The 18,323-nt window shown below is 50.4% G+C and overlaps 1 protein-coding gene across 18 annotated transcripts in view; it reads left to right on the forward strand.

Moving 5' to 3' along the window:
• eys (eyes shut homolog) overlaps nt 1-18,323 on the forward strand; it is a 3,376,609-nt gene that overhangs the window by 1,847,482 nt on the left and 1,510,804 nt on the right. For all 18 annotated transcript variants that reach the window (XM_038800705.1, XM_038800706.1, XM_038800712.1 and 15 more), the window contains one exon: nt 11,364-11,468. In XM_038800705.1, the coding sequence (XP_038656633.1) occupies nt 11,364-11,468 (105 nt within the window). The remainder of the gene's footprint in view (nt 1-11,363; nt 11,469-18,323) is intronic.

Raw genomic sequence — 18,323 nt, forward strand, 5'->3', positions numbered from 1 at the left:
ATTATGAGGAGAGGTTGAGTAGACTGGGACTGTACTTGTTGGAATTTAGAAGGATGAGGGGGGATCTTATAGAAACATTTAAAATTATGAAGGGAATAGATAGGATAGATGCGGGCAGGTTGTTTCCACTGGCGGGTGAAAGCAGAACTAGGGGACATAGCCTCAAAATAAGGAGAAGTGGATTTAGGACTGAGTTTAGGAGGAACTTCTTCACCCAAAGGGTTGTGAATCTATGGAATTCCTTGCCCAGTGAAGCAGTTGAGGCTCCTTCATTACATGTTTTTAAGGTAAAGATAGATAGTTTTTTGAAGAAAAAAGGGATTAAGGGTTATGGTGTTCGGGCCGGAAAGTGGAGCTGAGTCCACAAAAGATCAGCCATGATCTCATTGAATGGCGGAGCAGGCTCGAGGGGGCCAGATGGCCTTCTCCTGCTCCTAGTTCTTATGTAATGTGATGGAATGTGCTCCACTTGCGTGGATGAGTGCAGCTCCACTAAAACCTTGGTCGCTTGACACCATCCAAGACAAGGTACCCCGCTTGATTGGCATCAAATTCACAAACATTCACCCCCTCCACTGACGAACAGTGGCAGCCATGTGTGCCATCTATAAGATGCACTGCAGAAGCACAGCAAGGCTCCAAGGGCAGTAGATACATGGGAACACCACAGCTGAGAAGTTCCCCTCCAAGTCACTCATCACCCTGTCATGGAAATATATCATTGTTCCTTCACTGTCGGTGGTTTAAAACTCTTGAACTCCCTCTCTAACAGCACTGTGGGTGTTTCTACACCACAGGGACTACAGCAGTTCAAGAAGGCTACCACCAACATCTTAAGGGCAATTAAGAACGGGCAACAAATCCTGGCTGAACCAGGGAAAGATAACCGGTCTGGTGGCCAGATCTCCCAAAGTCATTGGAAGAGGCGATACCAAACTGTGATATTCATCATCGGGGACAAAGAGAATTGTTGACATCATCTTCTTTCACACTATGACCATGGAAACGTCTTGGGATAGATCTCAAACAACAGACTGTGGTTTACCAACAAATACTTTATGGAGTTCATGGCATTTATGAATTGGTCTAGCCTAAAAGTAAGTAAAGTAAAGTCAGCATAGTCCCAGATGACCATAGGCTACTTTCCAATTTTAGGGTGAGAGCTGACTGATTTAACCCGAGGATCACCACACCTTAGGCAAGAGGCAGGTTTGAGAAGGCGTGCTCTTCATGAATAACCTCAGCTGGTATGGAAATTGAATCTGCACTGTTGGCCTTGGTCTGCATCCCACACTAGCTGTCCAGCCAACTCAACTAAACTAGCTGTCTAGATTACCAGCTCACTCAAGCCAATCGTGAAGCTGAAAGAGGAACACATACATTCATTGAAAGCATTGTTGAGAAAGAACATTCAACTTCTGAACTATCATTCAAATCCACTCCAAAATGAAATCCACATTTCAAGATGACTGAGAACTCAACTGCTATATTCCTATACTCACTTATGCTATGTGTATAGGTTAACGACTTGGATATAATGAGATAGAAAGAGGAAAAATATAATTCCAGCCAGATGTGGAAGATCTAAACAGAAGAAAAATAAGATTACATAGAATTTACAGGGCAGAAGGAGGCCATTCGGCCCATCGAGTCTGCACCGGCTCTTGGAAAGAGCATCCTACCCAAGGTCAACACCTCCACCCTATCCCCATAACCCAGTAACCCCTCCCAACACTAAGGGCAATTTTGGACACTAAGGGCAATTTTGGACACTAAGGGCAATTTAGCATGGCCAATCCACCTAACCCGCACATCTTTGGACTGTGGGAGGAAACCGGAGCACCCGGAGGAAACCCACGCACACACGGGGAGGATGTGCGGACTCCGCACAGACAGTGACCCAAGCCGGAATCGAACCTGGGACCCTGGAGCTGTGAAGCGATTGTGCTATCCACAATGCTACCGTGCTGCTGAAGATGAGGAAGAGTAATACACCGGAGCTTAAATTTGGGATGTGATTCAGTGACCGCGTTGAGCCTGGCACAGATCGGGAAGCACCGGATGAATAGCGGGAGAGGGCAAAATCGAGATTCGCGGCATGCGCAAACCATTTTGCAATTGACCCGGCCTGCTGCTGTTGCCGTTTCCTTCTTTTTCTTTAGGCGGAAAGAAGGACAATTTTTTCAAATACACAATGGGACCTGGAACGGCTGAGGGGGATGTACGAGTCCAGGAGGCAATCTGGTTTGAAGCCAAAAGACGGCCCGCTCCCTTTGGCAAGTTCAGGATCGAGGCAATGTGGGAGGCCTTGCACAGCTGCAGCTCTGGACGGAGATTGTCACTGATACGTGGAACATTGTAACACATCAATGAACAGATCATTTCTATGGGAAAGCTGGGCCAAAGGGCCTGTCTCCATGCTGCAAACATCTATGACTCTATGACAAAATTCTAGACATAAAGTATTTTCAGGCTGATCCTCTATTTCAGTTGAGGAGCCGACGAGGGGTGAAACCTTGGGCCAGATTATCCTTTCCTGAGCTGCAGTGTGATGCCAGGGCAAGATTCGTGGACTTCTACGACAACAAACCTGGCGCACCTGGACCAATTCACCAACCATTAAGGAGCTAACAGTGGCACCACGTGGAACACGATCGATTCCAATGAGCAACAGTACCGGATTCGCCAGGTGCGGGATTAACACTCAGGAGGCTGACAAGTTGCAGCATCATATACACACTTTCCTCCCCACCCACACCATCCCAGCCAATAACATGGCAGCGAGGAGAGCGGCACCCCGTTTCATGGAAGCTGAAATCGGGACCCTGCTGGTTGCCATGGAGGAGAGGTGGTGTGACCCTGTGACCTGTGGTGGGAAGGAGGCAGCCAGCCGCCGCCGCCATTCACCGGGCCTGGGCGCAGGTGGCAGAGGTCGACAGAGCTGCAAGGACCGATCAGCAGTACCGAACGAAACTGCACGACCTCCTCAGGGCAGCCAGGGTGATAGGCAGAACCATACCCCTAGCCCCAATCCCCATCCTACACACCCGTAAACACCCTCACATGGAGGGGGGGCCAAACCCCCATGCTGCACCACATGCCGGCACCTACATCGGCCGGCTTGGCCGGATGCCTTGGCCACAAAGGCCACCAGATACTCACCCCCTGGGCTGCATGTGTCCAATTGCCCAACACACCGGACCTGCGGCCCCTCACCCGAGGCCACCGGACATGGTTCGAGTTCCAAAGAAAGGGCAGTCACTAGGGCGGAGGTCGGCATTGGGTGAGGAGGTTAGAGTCCACTGAGCTGCAATTCACCATGGCACGCGTGTCACCCTCCACCCCCCCCTCCCCCGTCCACACCGCCCTGACTCACCATTACATTACACACATCACCACTCCCAGACACCCCCACCCCACCCCCCCCAAACACCCCCACCACCCTCACTTCCCCCCAGCCTGCGATGCAATCATGCATCTTGTGTTGTGTTCTGCAGGAACTGTTGCTGATGAGGCGGGTCCTTCTGGTGTCCACCGCCCCCCAACCCCAACCACAGCCCCAGGTGTCAAGCAGTGATGCCGATACCACCAGTATGGACGGGAGCCACTGACCTGAATCCTGTGACACCCCCCGGAGCTCAGGTCCGTAGAAGACACCGTCACAGCTGTTTCCAACACCCTCCACCATCCCAGAGACACTCATCTCGAATGGTGACTTTAGTAGAGACTCCTGGGACATTATCTGATGCACACCAGACACATGCTGCGGTCCAACATGTGGTGGTAAGAACCCCCGAAGGAAGGATTGGAGGATGGCCGACACCTGGGATTGGCTGCCGTCTAGACGGGTTTCGAGCTTCTGGAACTGACGGTCCTGTCGATCATAACCATGCAGTTGCACAGCCAGGGATTACATGAGGGGTTGTCAGCGAGCATCCAGCACCTGCAGGTGCATTTGGAGGACTCCAACCGCGTGTAGGAGCAGGAGGTGGTGTTGACTATGCGTACCACCCAGGGTAACACTGCACGGGTGGTATCAGCGATGGAGACCATGGGGGAGAAGGTTTCGGCCATGGGTCAGGATGTCCAAGGCCGAGGGCACTCTGTGCGGGCAGTAGTGCTTCCTGCTGGTGCCCTGGGACAGAGGGGCAGGTGGAGTGAGCTTCAGAGACACTTGCCAGTCCAAGAGGCTCCTTATTGTCTGCATCATGGTGTTGACGCCCTCAGCGATGGTCCTCACTGACTTTGCCATGCTCTGCAGCCCCTGAAAATTACAATCTGCATCTGGGATACGTTCCTCAGTGACTGGGCCACAATGTTGAGGCCTTCAGCCATGATGGTTATAGATTGAGCCATGCCTTCGACACCACCGCTCAAGACGCAGACATCGTGCTCCAGGTTTTCCACTGTGCTCGCCATCCTAGCAGTGTTGGCCAAAGTGCCACGCATTGTCAGCATCATCTCTTGCACCTGATGCCTTTGAGACTGCTCCAATCAGCTTTGCATTCGCTGAAATGTCGCTGACACCCCTTCCTAAATGTCACGCTTGTGTCCTGTCATCTGCATCAGCTCTAGGAGAACTTTGTCCAGAGGTTCGACCTCTGGCTGGGACCCAGCTGAGTCCTGGGATCCAGCAGACCTCTGGCTGCTGTTCCCCTTGGATGTTCCTCCCTCCACCTGATGAGCATCGGCAACTGTGTGGTGCTCAACAGATTTTCCACTGATGTCGCCCACCGAGGAGTGTGTCTCTGTGCTGGTGGAAGGGGCGGGTGATAGCTGTGACGCCTTGCCAGTGGTGTCCTCTGGGCTTTCCTCCGAGATCTTCTCTTGGGTGGCCTGGTGGGGGAATGGGTCTGGATGGTCCGGCCTCATCAGTTGGTGAACCTGCGAGGCAATGAATATGTGAATAGTGTGAGGGAAGGGTCATTTTGTCTGACATTGACAACTCGCTTGTGACAGGTCATCTGGATGAATGGGAAGTGGGTCCTCACCTCTGTGGCACAGGCCAACCTCGCTGCTGGTGACTGCTCTTCCCTCGGTCAACCCCGCGATTTCCAGGGCCCGTCCCTTATAGGGGGTGAGGATTCCTCCCCCCGTCTTGGCCCTTTCCCATTTATAATTGGCTATCTTTTTCTGCGGGGACAAAGAGAGGGGATTGTGAGCTGCACACTTGATGAGTCAATAGCAGGTGGTCTATGTGGGTACTGCACCTGGACATGAAGAGTTGTGCTGGTGGGGTTCTGAGGAACAAGCTTGAAGATCGGATGTGGGAAGGTGCAAGGTGTCATCCTGGTCATGGTGCCAACACTGGCAGACGCTGCCACTGCCTCCCAACCCCCTCGTGGGAACAGAGTGTCCCAACTGTCATCCACGGCGACGAGAAGCCTTGTGAGGTCGGCGTTCCCAAAGCAAGGAGCAGCTCTGCGCACTGCCATGCTTCTGTGTTGACTGGGAGTGAGTGGTGAGGGAGCGGTGAAAGGCAGCTGCCCGATTATCAGCGAGCAGCTGAGGCGTGAGTTTGGCAAATCAGGCGGCAAGGGAGCCAGTAATGTCGAGAACCTCATGGGGGCTCATATTTGGCCCCAAGTGCCGTTGAATACAGCCCGCGAACTGGCCAACACAGCGGTCGCGAAACTCCACACCAAACGCGCCCGAAACCGGACTTCAACATTGGTCCACTGAATTGTGACCGTGGTTTACTCGCTCTTCCCAACATAGAAATAGGAATCAGAAACTTGGGAGGAGATGTAGTATAACGTACTATATTGGATATCGGGGTGTTAATGCATTGATTCTCACTGTTTAATATGCTCATCATGTACCGAGGACATTATGACTGGAAGTTATGCAGCATGACATGATTTGGTCTTGTCCACAGCCTCGTGGATGATGTAAGCCGGAACAGTTAGATGTGTCCCAATAAAGCTTCTTTTTCATACACCTCTGTGGATTCATTAAGCATTTTATTTTAGCCAAACAGTACCAAGGGAAAACAGTGAAACTTGGTAATGAATGGTACTAGTAAAACTCGTCCACGCTGGTCTTGTCTAACTAAAAATGATGCCAGTGTTACTAGTTTTTACGGGGTTTGAACATTTTGAAGACCTTTGCCTTCTGTACATTGTGGGGATGGAGGAAAATAATCACTTCATGACAGAAAAAGATCAGCACTGCAAAAAAAAAGGTGAAGATATTTTGACCCAAGAAATAAAATAATATAACCTGGTGATAAAATTTTCCAATAATTTGCAAATTGTCACTAACGACATGATGATCATTAATCACACTGGGCAAATGTCACCATGCTTCAATAATATGAAGTATATTTCCACAAAGACCACAATAAATCGAGGGCAGCGCGTTGGTTAGCACTGCTGCCTCAGGGTGCTCAGTACCCGGGTTCGATCCCAGCCCCAGGTCACTCGCCGTGGGTATTTGCGCATTCTACCCGTGACTGCATGGTCTCACCCCCACAACCCAAAGATGTGCAGAGTAGGTGGATTGGCCATGCTAAATTGTCCCTTAATTGGAAAAAGTAACTGGGTACTCTACATTTATAAAAAAAAACAAAATGAATCCAAGACTTGACTAAAAATGATAGATCAATGATTTACAGTGACTTGATTTCAGGGCTTTCATTTAATTGTGGAACAGTTGTAGACTGTAATATGACATTGGCCAAACCCGGCCGACGGGCTCCTAATATAATCGCTTCCCAGAATTAATTATTTTAAATGTCATAGTGTGAGATTGGTTAGCGGGGTGGTGTCGTCGCACAAGTCAGCCTCCACACAAGGGATATAGATATGCAGACAGAAACCTTTGTGTGACTTTGTGCTCTTGACCACACCAGTCTTCAACTTTTGAGACAGTTGTCTTTATTCTATCAACTAATACCCCCACCCCACGAACACACCACACTCACTAAAAAAAAACATATTAAACAACTGAAACTGGGCAGTACGGTGGCGCAATGGTTAGCACTGCTGCCTCATGGCGCCGAGGACCTGGGTTTGATCCCAGTCCCGGGTCACTGTCTGTGTGGAATTTGCATATTTTCCGCGTGTCTGCGGGGGTCCCACCCCCACATCTCCAAAGATGTGTTCAGTAGGTGGATTGGCCACACAAAATTGCCCGTTAATTGGAAAAAGATAATCTGGCCCTTTATACATGGGTCTACCCAAAAGCACATCATGCACATGTGTTATAAAGACTCTGGTTTGCTACAACTCCTTTAAATCTTCTCTTCCTTTCTACAATCCGTATCTCCTAACCAGCTGTTATATTTTTTTGTTGCCACAATAAAAGATATTGAGGTGCCCAAGCTCTGGATTCTTGTAAAACACAATGAGAGGTTTATTATGAAATGCTGCTCATACAATCAAGGTGGTGATCATCTCCAAGCCTGCGCAAATGCTCTGCTAACATCACCACACATCGCATGACGCAAAATCAGCAGGAATATATTCCCCCGGGGAAACAGACAGGTGGACAGGGGGAACACGACAGTCTGGAAGAACGTCCTCCTGGCCCTTCGGTCTAGGAATCTCCCAGTTTCCCACTGGCAGGAGGTCCTCCCCGACGCACTCCACTCTATTAGGTCCCTCCTTTGCACGGCCACAAACGAGACCCCTCATGACCGCCTGTTTGTGTCAATTCCGGCGCAACGAGGTCGGGGCCAGGAAAGACGGAGGCCCGCTCCTAGTCCCCCGGGTGGAGGTGAATTAGGTGCGGGGAGCGGGCCCCGAGGCCGTTGTGAACCTCAGCCGATTTCACCACGGCCATCCCGATTTTTATCGGGAGCGGAGAATACCGCTCCCGATAAATATCATATTGGTGCCCATGTGAGGGCAGCACAATGGTTAGCATTGCTGCCTCACGGCGCTGAGGTCCCGGGTTCGATCCCGGTCCTGGGTCACTGTCTGTGTGGAGTTTGCACATTCTCCCCGTGTTTGTGTGGGTTTTGCCCTCACAACCCAAAGATGTGCAGGTTAGGTGGATTGGCCACACTAAATTGCCCCTAAATTGGAAAAAATTAATTGGCTACTCTAAATTTATTTAAAAAAAAGAAAAAAATATATATATATTGGTGCCCTTATGGACTCCGCCCCTTGAGGGGAGGTATAAAGAGCAGCTGCCCTATAGGCTGCTCTCAGTGCAGAGCAGTCACAGGCAGGCACTGCTAGTCGATTAAAGCCGTAGTTTACATCCACTCTCTTTCGCGTGAATTGATGGTCGCATCAGAAATGTGAATATTAAAATAGCAGGTTCGCTGAAGTCCGTCAGCATTTCACAAGGACAGGAAGGGGAACATTTTGTATGGACCAATGTGTCAAAGTGGCAGAGATAATATGGAGTCTCCTTTCCCAGGGTATGATTGAGGCTGGATATACCCTGAGAAACAAAGCGGGAATGAGGAAACCTAAGCTAGGTTTCAGGCATCCATGTAGTGTTACAGAGTGGGGGGGGGGGGGGGGGGGGGGGAGGGAGTTCACACCTTTTTCATTAGGAAATAGCTGCAAGTCTGAAAGTCCCAAAGTGTAACATCCCGCATGGAACCTACAGGGTGGGAATCCTTGCGGAGTACAAGCTCCACCACTAGGGGCAGGGTAACTGAATTACCTTTGTATAAAAGGTTGACCAGGAAGGCACTGACCAGAATAGGAACCCAGTCGGGGTCTACAAGGTAGTGTACATATTGTTTGTGTATAGAATTTCATAGAATTTACAGTGCAGAAGAAAACCATTCGGCCCATCAAGTCTGCACCGGCCCTTACAAAGAGCACCCTAATGAAGCCCACGTATCTACCCTATGCCCATAACCCTGTAATCCCCACTTAACATGGGCAATTTATCATCGCCAATCCACCTAACCCACACAGCTTTGGACTGTGGGAGGAAACCGGAGCACCCGGAGGAAACCCACACAGACACAGGGAGAACGTGCAGACTCCACACAAACAATGACCCAGCCAGAAATCAAATCTGGGACCCTGGAGTTGTGAAGCAACTGTGCTAACTACTACTTTGTTTCTGATTTTACTTGGTGTGGACTCCCCGAATCCTTATTAAACAAAGATTCTATCGGGATAGGGGGGAAAACCCCAAAAATAAGTAAAGATCCCGTACCAGCCACCCCGAACAGGCGCCGGAATGTGGCGACTAGGGGTTTTTCACAGTGACTTCATTTGAGGCCTACTTGTGACAATAAGCGATTTTCATTTTCAAGATCTCTAATAGCTGCTTCACTCCATCCATCTCTAAGATATGGGATTCGCAACACAAACCCTATCACCACATTTCATGAGGTACTCTTGAACTGGCAAATAGGAGCATCATGTGGGAGGCTGAGAATGCCTCTTCCTCAGTCATTACAATGGTTACACTGCCTGGATACCTTTTCTAGTTACAAAGTCGAGTAAGGTCGCTTCAGGAATTAACAATAAAGGAAAGACTTGCATTTCTAGCATGTCTTTCACAATTTCTACCTCCCACAATACTTTACAGCTGTTTTAAAGTGCGGTGACTGTTGTTATGTAGGAAATGTGGCAGCCAATTGGTACACAGCAAGCTCCCACAAACAACAATGCGATCACGATGAGATCATCTGTTTTAGCGATACTGATTAAGGGTAAACGTTGATCAGGAAATAGGAGGGTACTGGCCAACTTCTCTTTGATGTCTTGTTGGTTGAAAGTCTTATTCAAAAAAAAAAGCACTGTTGTGTTCTGTGATACTTACCATTGTAATAATGTACACGGAATATCTAGTTGTTTAACTAGAACGATGATTTATCAGCATTCAAGTGGAAAGATAACTGCCAGGTTACTACACAGACAAAGTTACTAAACAAATTCAGTGAATTCTCCTGGAGCTACTCTAAGTGGGACTATCCTATTGTACGCTCTACTGCCAACTGACAGGTCTCTCCAGTCATGTGCTGGATCTCTGATGCCACCTGCTGGCTGGAGGTCATGCCGCATACTTATGTGCACTGATATACAACCAGAAACACTTATATAACTATACATATTTATGTGTGCATGTATATCACCACAGGCACCTCTTGCAGAGCAGTGGTATACTCCCTCATCTGTCCAGACTGGAGTGGTAGCCAAGATTTTCTGTTCAACTCTCCGGATTAGGACTTGAACCCACACATTTCTGATGCAGAGGCAGAAGTGCTACCCACTGAGCCATGACTGGAAGTTCAGGATAGTCTGGAGCAGTGTTCTTCAAAGTGGGGGCGCGACCCGCGGGTGGGTCGCGGGCGGGTGTCGGGAGGGTCACGGAGCCATCCTTCGCGCACTCCTGATCGCGCAAATCCCTGCGCAGCAGCCGGCTTTTAATAATGCCGGCTGCAAGCGGCCTTTAAAATGGCCGCGAAGATGTAAAAAAAATTCAGCCGCATTGCGCATGCGCACATGATCACCGGCGCGCATGTGCAAAACTATGCACATGCGCGCCGATGATCGGGCGAGCATGAGCAGTGCTGCCGCTATTTTATTAAACGGTCGCAGCTTTCTGTTTCAAGTTCGGGGAGGTTTTATTCATTTATTTTATTCTTTTTTTTTGCAAGTTGGGTGGGTTTATTCATTTATTTTATTCATTTAATTTTTATTTTTTTCATTTATTTTATTAATTTTATTTTTATTTGCAAGTTTGGGGGGTTTATTTGATAGAATTTTACAGGAAAACAATGCAGAACTTTGGATGTGATGGAGACCAATCCGACACAGGAAGGCTTCACCTTCATCCAACAGGTTAATTGGAGGAGCGTGTATGAGGGCCAAAGGGACCCAAAACCATTTCCTCCATTTTTATCAGCAGCAAACAAGGCAAGAGAAAATGGTGGGTTGCTCAGGTCGGCCGGCGTGGGTTGCAAAGGTCGGCCGCGTTGTGTCCCGAAGGTCGACCGGGTTGGATCCCGAAGGTCGGCCGGGTTGGGTCCCGAAGGTCGGCCAGTTGGGAAAAATGGGTCCCCAGAAAATAAGTTTGAAGAACACTGGTCTGGAGCAGAATGACAGTGACAGTCAACTGTCAGGGCCATTGTTGTCACTTTCCTGTTGCTATGCTTTGGGATTGATCAGCCAAGAGAAGTTCAAACCAGTTAAACCACTTCAGCTAAAAGACGCCGAATGAGTTTAAATAGTCTTAAATAGATTTCGGATGTGTGTCGAGAGACAGAGAGCAAGAGTGACAGAAGGGCTTGGCTTGCTCTGTATCTCGCCCGGTGGACAGGCATTTTGTGAACTTGTAAAACGAGATTATATTGATGCTGCATGGACTGTAAAGCGACATTAGCTGTCTGTTCCAGCTCAACTTGATTTATAGTTTTAATGTTTCATTTTCTTTCCTTCCAGACAAGAACTGCTCAACGGACATTGATGAATGTGCTTCTGATCCCTGCAAAAATGGGGCAACTTGTGTCAATGTGATTGGCGAGTACTCCTGTGGTTGTGCACAAGGTGAGCCATCATGTTTAGAGGAGCAAACCAAGCGATAAATACCCTGCTAACTTTTTGATTTTATTTTTCAGCATATTGCAGTGGTTGGTACAGCTTGAAAGCCCGCTCTGTCTTATTTTCAAATTTCAATAACAGTAAGAAAGCAGCCTTATGTGTTACCACCAAAGCACCATTTCTCAACCTGTAACACATATTTCAATGCCATTCTTTTTTTTTGAAATTTGCTGCTTAAATCCCGCAGGAGAGCTGTTACATATTAATGGATCCATGCCCCTTGCAGAGGTTCATGGATAAAGCTTGCCGCTATCTATTCCACAATCCATGGGGGATTTTGATTTTATTTCATTAACGCATGCACAGACGTTTGAGATGCTTGTAATCCTTTCTTTTCTGCTGCAGTGTTAGAAAGGTTAGGCTAACAAAGTTAAGGCTTCGGCAATATTATTTATGGCAACAACAAAAAGAAGGGAGAAAATAATCTGCCAGCAGAAATTGGATGTTTCTGTGACTTTGGAAGGTGACAGTGGGAACGTCAGTGCATTGTGCAAAAAAATCAGCGGTCGCTAGGAAGCAAGTTCAAGCAAAGTGTTGGAGTGTTATTTTCAGCTACTGGCGCAGAACATGATTATTTAAACAATCTTTATTTTTTCACTAAATTAGACATATTATTCTGGATTATTAACACACTATTTGCCTTGGCATCTGCAACCATTTCACACATAGCATCCATCTGCAGACATTGAATGCAAATAAGATCCATCCCCAAAATGCGATTTTAGGCTGTCCAACATGGGGTACTGAGACCTTTTCCAAATTGTCTTTGTTCTACCGTTCTCCTTTAAAGGTTACAAAAAAAGGACTTGCATTTGCACAGTACCGTTTCAAGCCTCCTCAGAAACCTTATAAACTGATTCACGTGTCACAGAATCAGAATAATACAGCACAGAAGAGGCCCTTTGGCCCACTGTCTACATCGAAATATGAAAAGCACCTGGCCTGCCTTCCTAATCCCATTTGCCAGCACTTGGCCCATAGTCTTGAAAGTGATGACGTGCCAAATGCTAATTGTGGTAGTCACCACTGTTGTATATATCACATACGAGATGTAATACAGTAAGGCTCCTGTACTACAGGTACGGGGCTAGATCCCTGCCTGCTGGCTCCGCCCAGTAGGCAGAGTATAAATGTGTGTGCTCACCGAGCTGCAGCCATTTCGGCAGCAGCTGCAGGAGGCTACACATCTCTGCTTAATAAAGCCTCAATGACTCTCTACTCTCATCTCGTCGTAATTGATAGTGCATCAATTTATTAAGCAGAGATTTCACAACGATAGACCTCCACATCAAGCCAGATCGATGCACCGTCAAGCAGACAACACAAAGTCAGCCTTCACCCATTGGCTAGCTTGCTTTGAAGCCTACATCGGATCTGCGACAGAACCATCCACAGAGGCACAGATCCTGTATACACGGCTGAGCTCCGATATCTTTCCCCTCATCCAGTACGCGCCCACCTACGCTGAGGCCATGGCGCTTCTGAAAGAGAACTATACTGCAGCAGACCAACAAACTCAATGCCAGGCACCTCCTGTCCGCGCGGCATCGACTCCCCGGTGAGTCTGTGGAGGATTTCTGGTGTGCCCTGCACGCTCTGGCGAGGGACTGCGATTGCCAGGCCGTTTCGGCTGGTGAACATTCCAAACTCCTAATCAGGGACGCTTTCGTTATGGGCACAGGGTCGGCGTACATCTGCCAGCACCTCTTAGAAGGAGCTACCCTCAACCGCGCGGCGACCAAGAAACTCGCGATCTCACTAACGGTCACCTCCTGTAACGTACAAGCCATGCACCCCTCCTCCTGGACATCGTGGACCCCACCAGCAAACACGCCATCGTGGACCCCACCAGCAACCGCCCCCAGCCAACCCCAGGCCTGCGCCACACGGCAGCCAGCCAACCCCGGAGGACCCAAGTGCTACTTCTGCGGACAGACAAAGCATCCCCGGCAGCGCTGCCCGGCACGGAGCGCACTCTGCAAGGCCTGCGGGAAGAAAGGACATTTTGCTGCTGGGTGCCAGGCTCATTTTTCCTGCACCCCCACGTTCGACCCGTGGCCGGCGTCATTTACACCCCTGCAACCCACGTGCGGCCCGTGGGTGTCACCATCTTCCTCGCCTCAGAATATGTGTGGCTCGTGGGCGCTGCCATCTTTTTTAAAATTTAGAGTACCCAATTAGTTTTTCCAATTAAGGGGCAATTTAATGTGGCCAATCCACCTATCTTGCACATCTTTTGGGTTGTGGGAGTGAAACCCACGCAGACACAGGGAGAATGTGCAAACTCCTCACGGACAGTGGCCCAGGGCCGGGATTCGAACCCGGGTCCTCAGCACCGTAGGCAGCAATGCTAACCACTGTGCCACTGTGCTGCCCAGGCGCCGCCATCTTTAACGCCACCCGCCACGTGTGCCCCGTGGACGCCGCCATCTTCCCCACCTCAGGACCCCGGCTCGTCGGGCAGCACTCATCGCCTGCAACCGGCGCCGACCAACCAGGGGCCTTCCAACACCAGCTACAGCTCGCTTCCGTCACGATCGACCAGTCCCGGCCGCACAACCTCGCAAACGCGTCGACGAAGTAAAGGTCGATGGACACAAGACATCATGCCTTCTTGACTCAGGGAGCACAGAGAGCTTCAACCACCCCAATACGGTAACGTGATGCTCCCTCGCGGTGCACCCCATCACACAACGAATCTGCCTGGCCTCCGGATCCCATTCCGTGGAGATCCGGGGGTACTGCATCGCCACCCTCACCATCCAAGGCGTAGAGTTCAGCGACTTCTGGCTCTAATTCCTCCCCAACCTCTGCACTGCCTGGCTACTCGGCCTGGACTTCCAGTACAACCTCCAAAGTCTCACTCTGAAATTCGGCAGGTCCCTACCACCCCTTACTGTATGCGGTCTCATGACCCTTAAGGTCGACCCACCTTCTCTGTTTGCAAACCTCACCCCGGATTACAAACCCGTCGCCACTAGGAGCAGACGGGACAGTGCCCAGGACCTTCATCAGGTCTGAGGTCCAGCGGCTACTGCGGGAAGGTTTCATCGAGGCCAGCAACAGCCCCTGGAGAGCCCAAGTGATATTTGTGAAAACTGGGGAGAAAAACAGGATGGTCGTTGACTACAGTCAGACGATCAATCAGAACATGCAGCTCGATGTGTATCCCATCCCACGCAAATCTGAGTTGGTCAATCGGATTGCACAGTACCCGGTCTGCTCAACAGTGGACCTGAAATCTGCCTACCACCAGCTCCCCATTCGCAAGGCAGACCGCCCGTACACTGCGTTTGAAGCGGACGGCCACCTTTATCACTTCCTTAGGGTTCCCTTCGGCGTCACTGATGGTGTCTCAGTCTTCCAATGGGAGATGGACCGAATGGTTGACCGGTACGGACTGCAGGCCACCTTCCCGTACCTGGATAATGTCACCATCTGCGGCCATGACCAGCAGGACCACGACGCTAACCTTTCCAAATTCCTCCACACTGCCAAACATCTCAACCTTACAGACAACAAGGAGAAGTGCGTGTTCAGCACCAACCGCTTAGCCATCCTCGGCTATGTGGTGCAAAATGGAGATCTAGGGCCCGGCCCCAACCGCATGCACCTCCTCATGGAACTCCCCCTCCCCCACTGCCCCAAGGCCCTCAAACGATGTCTGGGGTTCTTCTCGTACTACGCCCAGTGGGTCCCTAACTATGCGGACAAGGCCCGCCCACTCATTCACTCCACCATTTTCCCCCCGAAGGCCGAGGCTCACCAGGCCTTCAACAGTATCAAGGCCAACATCGCCAAGGCTGCGATGCACGCAGTCGACGAGACGCTCCTGTTCCAAGTCGAGAGCGATGCATCAGACGTCGCTCTGGCCGCCACCCTCAACCAGGCAGGCATGCCCGATGCATTCTTTTCCCGCACCCTCCATGCCTCCAAAATTCAGCAATCCTCCGTCGAGAAGGAGGCCCAAGCCAGCGTAGAAGCTGTGCGGCACTGGAGGCATTACCTGGCCGGCAGGAGATTCACTCTCGTCACTGACCAACGGTCGGTTGCCTTCATGTTCAATAACACACAGCGGGGCAAGATCAAAAAAGATAAAATCTTGCGGTGCAGGATCGAGCTCTCCACCTACAATTACGAGATTTTGTATCGCCCCGGTCTGCTCAACGAGCCTCCTGAGGCCCTATCCGAAGGTACATGTGCCAGTGCACAAGCGGACCTACTCCGGACCTACACAACGCTCTCTGTCACCCAGGGGTCACCTGGTTCTTTGACTTCATAAAGGCCTGCAATCTGCCCAACTCCATTGAGGTCAGGGCTATCACCAGACTGCCAGGTCTGCGGGGTGTTCAAGCCGCACTTCTACCGGTCAGATCGCACGCATCTAGTGAAGGCCTCCCGCCCATTTGAACACCGCAGCGGGATTTCAAAGGGCCCCTCCACTCCACCGACCATAACACATACTTCCTAATCGTAGTCGACGAATACTCCAGATTCCCCTTCGCCGTCCCATGCCCCGATATGATGTCTGCCACCGTCATCAAAGCCCTCAACACCATCTTCGCCCTGTTCGGTTTCCCCGCCTACATTCACAGCGACCGGGGATCCTCCTTTATGAGTGATGAGCTGTATCAGTACCTGCTCAGCAAGGGCATCGCGTCGAGCAGGACGACCAGCTACAACCCCCGGGGAAACGGGCAGGTGGAGCGGGAGAATGGGACGGTCTGGAAGGCCGTCCAGCTGGCCATACGGTCCAAAAATCTCCCGGTCTCCCGCTGGCAGGAGGTCCTCCCCGATGCTACACATCTCTGCTTAATAAAGCCTCGATTACTCTATACTCTCGTCTCTCAAATTGATAGTGCATCACTCATCGGGTACTTTTTAAAGGATGCGAGACAACCTGCCTCTACCACCCTCCCAGGCAGTGCATCACCACCCTCTGGGTAAAAAGGTTTTTCCACAAATCCCCCCCAAACCTCCAGCCCCTCACCTTGAACTTGTGTCCCCTCATAACTGATCCTTCAACTCAGGGGAGCAGCTGGTCCCTGTCCACCCTGTCCATGCCCCTCATAATCTTGTACACCTCGATCAGATAACCACCTGCCTTCTCTGCTCCAGCAAAAACAACGCAAGCCTATCCAACCTCGTTTCATAACTTAAAAGTTCCATCCCAGGCAACATCCTGGTCAACCGCCTCTGCACCTCCTCCAGTGCAATCACATCCTTCCTACAAGGTGTCCAATTATATGTTGAAACTTTGAAATTGCCGAAGTTGACAGGCAGCATTGTACACAGCAAAATCCCTCACAACAGTGACACTTTCGTGGTGGTGCTTTTTGGGAAGCTGGAAGACAAGCCTCGTAGAAACATAGGACAGAATATAAATAGGTCACACAATTAAATCATGACTGATCCGTGTCTTGAATCCATTTATCTGCCTTAGTTCCATAACTTTTAATAACAGCTTTTGACCCCCAGACTCGGTGGCTTTTAAGGGGAGGGAGAATTGCAGATTTCCACTCCCCACCCCCCTTTTCAAATATTGTTCATGAGAACAAGCAGATACGACCTTGGTTTAACAGCCTGCCTCCAGTGCCAGGCCTCCAGCAAGGCAGCACTCCCGCACAACAGCACAGGAGCTGCAGCCTAGACCCTGGGATGGAGTCAAGTACTGGAACAAGGTATCTGCTGACGCCAGATCAGGTGAGCCAAAGGCAGAGGTGTTTCTCTGAAGCATTTTAACCGCCTGTTATCATTAATTTTCACGATCAGATCTTGTTCACTATGCAACAAATAAGTCTCCGATTGCCGAATTTGACCAGTTTATTGTTCCTTTTACTGAAAACGCAACAAAGGGCACTAAAAACGCAAAGTAGTATTGAACACTGGCATGTAGGTTATGATAGAATGAATATCAGTTGTATCTGATGTATTAAAACAACACGGGCGCGGTTCTCCCAGACAGGGAGAAATCGTAAGGCTGGCGCCAAAACCGGGCGGGTTTGACGCCAGCCTCCCCCTCCCCGACCGGGAACCGATTCTGGTCCCCGGTCGGGGCTAGTATGCCGCGGCCGTGAACTCCGGCATCGCGGGCTTAACGAATTTCGTTAAGCCCGCTTGCCAGAGTTTGCGCCGGCTGACGCGTCACATTACGTCAGCCGCGCATGCGCAGATTGGAAGACTCCGACCCGCGCATGCGCGGATGACGTCATCGCGCATTTGCGCAAAACCCGCGCATGCGCGGGCCGGGATGCCCCTCAGCCGCCCCGCGAATTGATACAGCGGGGCGGCGGAAGGACAAAGAGTGCGCGGGAATCGGACCCGCTGCCCGCGATCGGTGGGCACCGATTGCGGGCCCATGGCACCCTTGGCACGGCCGTGGTACTGCCGTGCCAATCGGTGCCATGGTTGCCAAGATCGGGACTTTACGGCCGTTTTTACGAACGGCCAGACCAGGTGTGTTAAGGGCTTGGAATTCGGTCCATCGGCCAGCTGAGAATCGCTGCTGGCCGTAAAAAAACGGCGGCAACGATTCGTATCGGGAGTTGGGCGTGGGGGGGGGTAGAATAGCGGGAGGGCGTCGGACTAGCGTGGCCGTAAAAATTTACGACCCCCGCTATTCTCCGCACCGTCGTGAGTGCGGAGAATTGCGCCCCACATTCTTTCCATGTCTATTACCCTGATAACTGCTGCAGATTGGTTCCTAACTGTACGCACAACAAGTGAGGAGGGGACCTTCTTAGCTTCCCATTTTATATTCCTATTTTCCAATATAAGAGCTTGAAGTGAGGGAGGAAAAAA

The sequence above is a fragment of the Scyliorhinus canicula genome, chromosome 6 (genome assembly GCF_902713615.1).
Source record: "Scyliorhinus canicula chromosome 6, sScyCan1.1, whole genome shotgun sequence".
NCBI lineage: Eukaryota > Metazoa > Chordata > Chondrichthyes > Carcharhiniformes > Scyliorhinidae > Scyliorhinus > Scyliorhinus canicula.